The sequence below is a fragment of the Coptis chinensis genome, chromosome 5, assembly GCF_015680905.1.
Source record: "Coptis chinensis isolate HL-2020 chromosome 5, ASM1568090v1, whole genome shotgun sequence".
Classification (NCBI taxonomy): Eukaryota; Viridiplantae; Streptophyta; class Magnoliopsida; order Ranunculales; family Ranunculaceae; genus Coptis; species Coptis chinensis.
The window spans coordinates 16,570,482-16,577,238 of record NC_141460.1 but is presented as its reverse complement, the minus strand read 5'-3'; the positions used below and the strand labels follow the sequence as shown (position 1 = coordinate 16,577,238).

Here is a 6,757-nt window from a genome sequence, read left to right as displayed (position 1 = left end):
CACAATGTCCATTCGGTTCAACATCTTGCCAATCCACAATGAAGTCTCAGATCAATGGATTTAAGTCACGTGAGCCCATCATCCCATTTAGACCCAATTTCGTAAATCTACAAACACTTGAATATGAGTTCTTCTTGGTTTTCTTTTGCATGGTACCAACTTCTTGGCTTTACTATTCTTGCTTTCTTGAGTTACAATTTGTTCCTCAACTGTTTGTGCATACTCGAAAAGTGAAGGCTCTCTTTGTGTCCCTTTTATCTTTACAAGTCTTCACACCAATTTTATTCCGGGTGGCCTACCCTCACATTGGTGTTGACCGAGGCTCTCGCCTGAAAAGTTGCCTTTGGATCACCTAGTTCTACACACTTTTTCAGCATCAAAACCTTTTGTTCATCCGGATTTAATAATTGAAACTTCTTCCGAATGCGTGCAAGCTCGGGCTGAATATCAAAGGACCCATTAGGAAGATCAATCGGAGTGCTACTAAGTTTCGTCTCCACCTAGGGTGTATCAAAGATAAGGGATGCTTCCCCTACCAATTAGAACAATTTCACATAACTCATGCACAAGGAAGCCCATACATACTCTTGTAAACACAATGACAACGAATTTCATCGTCCAACTCTAACGGACCTTATTAGCTCTTTTGCTATCAAATCCAATGCATCTCTAGAAATGTACCCTCTAAGTTGCACATATGTGTTTTGTTTGTAACGACGATCCCAGAGATTCAAGCTCCTATTAAAAGAACTTTCAATTTCGTCACTTGGTTTGTCGAGATTATTAATCAAATTAAAGTTTCGCGAAGTTACCATTATTGCTAGAACACAAATGCCTCTTCAAAGAGGAATGCATACTTTTTCAATTCTTGCTTTCGTCAAGTACCAAAATGCATATGGAGATCTATCCAAGCCGAGACAAACCTTTCTTTGTACTCGAAAAGCCATCGGTCTTCTATGTATTCCACAACACCATAATGATCTCCGTACTCAAGTTTAAAACAACGTAGGTGTTCCAAGTACTCAACTTCAAGACGAAAGCTGTTATCATCGTTTTGAACATAAACATAAATTGTTCATACTCAACAAATTTCTCAAATGTTTTTGGTCTTTGTCTCGATGTTCCTCCCGATGTGAACTCGACACAAGAAGTGTGTGACCTTCAGAAACACTATAGCTATCGTGATTCATAAGTGCCAACTCACAATCGGTCGTAATTATCTTTACGAAGTAGCTTTGTAGTCCAGAATATCACGCAACCTCTTCAAAACCCATAGGTAAGAACCTTCTTTCTCACTCTCCAAATACCCAAAAGCAATACAGAATGTCTTCATCGTGGATGTGAACCCAACAACTTCAAACAATGGCATCTTGAACAGATTCGTCTTGTACGTGCAATCCATGACAATGACCTCGGGAAAACACTTTGCCAAATGAATTGATTGGGGATGTGCAAACAACAAATCTCTACATTCACCTGTTACTGGATTATCCCTATGAAACTCTGTGTACCCAAATTCTTCTAAATTTCTTAGAAATTCTTGCATTTGGTTTCTTCCACTCAACCGAACCAACTGATTCTTGTGACGATAATTGTATAAAGTGCTTTTGTTTGACAAATTATTGTCATCTCTCTGTTTCAAGAGGGGTAAAATATCACGCGGTTTAACACCACTCAAAGACAAATCCTGAACAATCAATTTTTCTTCACTTTTAACCTTCCAATTTAATGCGACCTATAAGATGCTCCCCCAATAGTATGATTATGAGTTCCACACATAACACTCAAGATCCATCCACCTTCGTTTAAGTAATTCCCCTTTCAACACAAATGGATGACCACATTTCTTGTTGGATTGCCTATATTCTTTGGTTTTTTTGTTCAATATTTTCGGCTTTACGGATGGTCTAAATTTTCCACTCCTTTCGCAACTCAAGAAAACTCTAGGTCTTCGCCCAAGTCCCGAATTATCAGACCTTGATATCACAACCACAACTCCAACAGTCATACCAACTATCGAACACCATCGGATCAACGAGTGACGATCTTCAAGACCTGCGTAAACCCTTGATCTTAGATACTATTGATTTAAAATTGTTTTTGCTAAGTTATTGATAAAATAAATAAAAAATACAAGCTTTCAAATTACATTATTACCTCAATTGTTGTAAATGATTCGGTCATATCGGGATAGCTAATTTCAACATTGTTGTAAAGTTCATCATCGGAATAATAATTTGATTGCAGTAGTGTTAAAGCTGACTCCATGTCACTTTTAACACTAATCAAAGTTATCATTTTGATTTTGGCGGGAGAATTTATCTTGAACGTTGCTTCCAGCACATGAGTCCATTCTTAAAGTGAAAATTTGGTGGGAATAACAACAATTTTGTGGGTGACTCAAGACTAACCTAAGAGAACAAAGAGGGAGGGGAGAAATTTCAGAGAGCATGAGTGGTAGGAGTGTTCGTGGAGTAGTAAGTACGGTGAAGAGCTCGTTTGAATTACAATGGGGTGTGGAGAGAGTTTTTTAAGGTTATAATGGTCATATTAATAAAAATGGGGTGTGGAGAGAGTTATTTAAGGTTATAATTGTCATATTAACAAAAAATGGGGTGTGGAGAGAGCACCAGTTTTTTTTGGAATAAACGTGCCGTGTGTAGAGAGACAATCGGGGTGTGACGAGTTTTACTCATGTTAAGAGTAACATAGGGTACGTGACCTACTACCTGGTATTGCATTGTAAAAGCATGGATATATGTTATAAAAAATGTCATATAGGATGTAGTATAGCATACTTTATGGTATATCATACTCATATTCTATAAACAGAAAGTATATCATACTTTATGGGTGGTCCAATTGTTTAATTCAATAAGAGTTTTACGTTTGGTAGTATGTCATAAAAGTTTACAATCAACGATATGACTATACTCATAAATGTCATAATTTAATGTTTTATTTCAGTTTTTATTTGATGACGCCAATAAGAGTTTTATATGTTGGGTCTAATCACGGATAGATATGACACTATATATGTCATACTTTCGAATATTATGTTACTAATATATGAAATTATAATATATGCTAGTAAGAGTTTTATATGATAGATATGACACTATATATATCATACTCAATTTTATGTCACTATTTATAATATATGCTAATAAGAGTTTTATACTTTTGGTAGTATTATTAGCTTAGAATCGCTAATATATTATGTGAGTTTTATATGACACTATATATGTCATACTCGAATGTTATGTGAGTTTTATAATATATATGCGTTCGGTAGTATATCATAAGAATCACGGATAGATATAACACTATATTTGTTGTCATACTAGAATGTTATGTGTTAACATATGACATATTCCTCCATAAGTAGCTCCAACCTTCGCTTATGTTCATAGTCCAATTGTGGTATGAACAAAGAATGTTCATAGCTCATGACTATGAACAATCATTGTCATAGTCCATTGTGGTATGAACACTCATTGTTCTTCATAGTCCAATTGTGGTATGAACAAATAATGTTCATAGTTTCATGACTATGAACACTCATTGTTCATAGCATTGAGTGTTCATAGCTACCTAAACTATGAACAATCATTGTTCATAGTCGAATTGTGGTATGAACAAAGAATATTCATAGCTCATGACTATGAACATTGATTGTTAGAGAAACGCAAGATACGTAAAACATACCGAAAGTAGAATTGTTCATAGTTCGGGTAGCTATGAATAATGAGATGTTCATAGTCCCTTTCTCCCCACGACATTACAATCAAGAATTGGTTTCTTAATCTCATTACCGTAATTAGTACTAATCGGGCAAGTCCTCATCATATGAGGAGGAACCGCAGGTATATTCACAATAATTTTAGATCTTCCGACCTCCTAGGAGTTATGTCACATCATTTTAGATACTCATCGATAGATATGACACTATATATGTCATAATTCGAATGTTATGTTACTTTTAGAATATATGTTAATTAGAGTTTTATATCGCTCGATACCAACAATCACGATAGATATGACACTATATATGTCTTACTTCGAATGTTATCTCACTTTTTATACGACCGATAATGTTATCTCATATATGACACTATATATATCATACTCGAATGTTATGTACTTTTTGTTACATTTTGGTTGGATTAACTTGTTGACCCGGAATAGTAGTTTATGTGACTTTTTTGTTGCATTGACTTGTTCACCCGGTTTGTTCCGGTTCTACCCTCGCAAATGTGTGGCTAGAAAACGCGCGCACCATTAGTTTCAGTACATCTCGCGCACGGTAGATTTAGCAATAATATATATCTCAAGATAGCTTTTTGGGCCTGACCTGCCCAGTCACTTTTCCCAATTTTTGAAGAGGATGTGATATAATTTTCCACTTGGAATGAAGTGGGTTGTGAAGATGCTCTAATGCTGCAAGCCTGCAACATTTTCACATGTGTCATTACGTAGGAAGCAAACAAAAAATGACTAACTAAAGATAACCATGGGCCGATGGGAATAAAAAAGGTCTGTCTATACTTAGAGTGAAACTGTCAAAGATAATTTCCACCCTCTATTGCTCCTTTTGAGCTTCTTATGCCACCATCTTAAATCCTTTCTTTTTTTTCTTAAGGTTTTATACAAAAATTCCTACGTTTTTCAATTGAATTAGTTTATTCTAAAATGGTTGTTCTTTAATGCTATCTTTTTATTTTTAATGGTTTCCATATTTGACAGGTGAAGTTGCTCTTGAATCAATGGAGCTTGAAGGAACATCTATTCAACACGAGGTATGTCCTTATATATGTGTATTCAGATAATTAGCAAGGCTTTGTACCCATGCAATTCTGGTTTCTAGAGCTAGTTTTGCTGCATTGCCGAAAATATTCTTAGCTAGTGGCCGAGCAAGAGGCCGGGAAGGATCACATTTAAGAGAATGCAAAAATGCCACATTGTTGAACAATTAATTGATGATGACTAATACTGCTTTAAGTACATTTTTTTTTGGCTAAATTGCTGTAAGTACTTGTTTACATTTTTGTGCTTCTGCCGTTACAATTTAGGTCCATCTACTATAAAAGCATAGTTGGTCAGATTATTATGGCAAACTGAAACACACCCAAGTACTGACGACAACGATGGCATTTGTCTTCTTTCTCACACATGGGCATCAATGCATGCAGTCATCCACTCCTCCTACTAATTTTGGATTTTACATGCCTAACAAAATTGCTACAATATTCTACTAGAAGTCCAAATGTGGGCCTGACCGCCTGAGAAGGTTTAGAATCTAATTTGTGGTGATTGTTTATCTCCCTACTACCATGGAGATCATTCTCAGAATAGAAACACTCATTTGTTTGACCTTACCAAAAAACCTACTACAGTCCAAACACTCAAAGTGAAGGTGAACATATTTTTGGCGAAGCTAGAAAAATCTAATTAGCCACAATTTTCTTTTTTGTAATATATATTTTTGTTTTAATGATCGTTACTGTGTGACTGCTTTTTCCTGTACTCCGGCTGAACGCTGATATATATCATCTCTTTTAGGACCCTTCATCAAGGATCACAAGGAACTCCAGGCCTAAACCACTGTACACTTGTGGAGTTGCCATGCTTAATATAGCACACAGAGCATCCGCCAAAGCTGAGAGTGTCCAAGGCCCAATAGGTTATATAACACAAAGAGTAACTAAACTTTCAAGCCCAATTGTCAGCACCATGCAATACCAGTGGCTTGCAATGCTTTCATACACAGATGACCAAATCCTTGCCATTGAAAACCTGATCGAGACAATATTCCCGTCCTCAGCCTATGTGTTTGACAAGATCGATGCACTCGTTCAAGTAGCAAAAACTCTACTGGTGAAATTTGAGAATGCAATCGACCAGTTTCCATATGTAATTCAGTTGGTCGACCCTATTATTAACCACTTATTCTTCACAATGATGGATACCAAAGAGTTCGAGCTAGGCAAAGTAAATGAAGACTCCAACGACTTAGACTGCAGTGACCTCGCCGTTATTGAGGATGAGAAGGATCCTATCCATGTCTCTATAGCATCAAGTGAGAAGGTCCAAACACCTGGTGAACTCGTCCATGTTGAGAATGAGAATGAACCCATCAAGCCCAATTCAGTTGTAAAGGCTTCGCCCCTGGATGACGTCGCTAAGCTGGAAGGTGCAAAAGAAAAGGAAGCAGTTAAACAAGACCCGATTCTAGAACTGTTTGCTGAAGGATGGTTTATGAGATGAAAGTCATGAAACATGACTGCTTGAAATATTTCTCCCTATCTGATGTAAATAGTATGAGCGTAGAGTGCTAGTAAGTTTTTTGCATTTTCTTTCTTTTCTCTGCAATCAAAGACTAAGTTAACCTGGTTGTTCTCTATGGCACATTATGTAGTGCATAGTGGTTTTCTAATTCCGACTTGTGTAACTACGCTGGAATAGTTGCAGTCTTGCAGAAGAGAATTTGAACGAAAAAAATGTCTCGAATTTCAGTGCGCCCACCGTGGGGCTCATGTAAATAGTATGAGCGTAGAGTGCTAGTAAGTTTTTTCCATTTTCTTTCTTTTCTCTGCAATCAAAAAATGTCTCGAATTTCAGTGCGCCCACCGTGGGGCTCGAACCCACGACCACAAGGTTAAGAGCCTTGCGCTCTACCAACTGAGCTAGACGGGCTTTAGTCTTCTACACGTCATTATATAGTAACTAATTAGAGTGGTCTAGAGTGACGGTGCCT

General features: G+C 36.8%; 1 protein-coding gene and 1 non-coding gene across 3 annotated transcripts; one reads left to right on the top strand and one right to left on the bottom strand.

Annotated features, from left to right (window-relative positions):
- Positions 1–4,547: 4,547 nt before the first annotated feature.
- LOC147496899 (uncharacterized) lies at positions 4,548–6,544 on the top strand. Of its 2 annotated transcripts, XM_086562495.1 has the most exons (3): positions 4,548–4,642; positions 4,747–4,799; positions 5,563–6,544. In XM_086562495.1, exons 2-3 carry the CDS (start codon positions 4,767–4,769, stop codon positions 6,265–6,267), a joined length of 738 nt encoding a protein of 245 aa, XP_086418621.1. In that variant the 5' UTR covers positions 4,548–4,642; positions 4,747–4,766; the 3' UTR covers positions 6,268–6,544. The 2 variants fall into 2 exon arrangements, with proteins under 2 accessions (XP_086418621.1, XP_086418622.1); XM_086562496.1 differs by having other exon boundaries at positions 4,563–4,799.
- A 79-nt stretch (positions 6,545–6,623) lies between these two features.
- TRNAK-CUU (transfer RNA lysine (anticodon CUU)) lies at positions 6,624–6,696 on the bottom strand. The gene has a single exon. It is a non-coding gene; the product is annotated as a tRNA-Lys (tRNA).
- Between the last annotated feature and the right edge of the window lie 61 nt (positions 6,697–6,757).

Excerpts from the sequence above, each read along its gene's own strand:
- LOC147496899 (XM_086562495.1), top strand. The coding sequence starts at position 4,767 with ATGGAGCTTGAAGGAACATCTATTCAACACGAG. Across the intron at positions 4,800-5,562 it reads GAACATCTATTCAACACGAG|GACCCTTCATCAAGGATCAC; the intron begins GTATGTCCTTAT and ends CATCTCTTTTAG.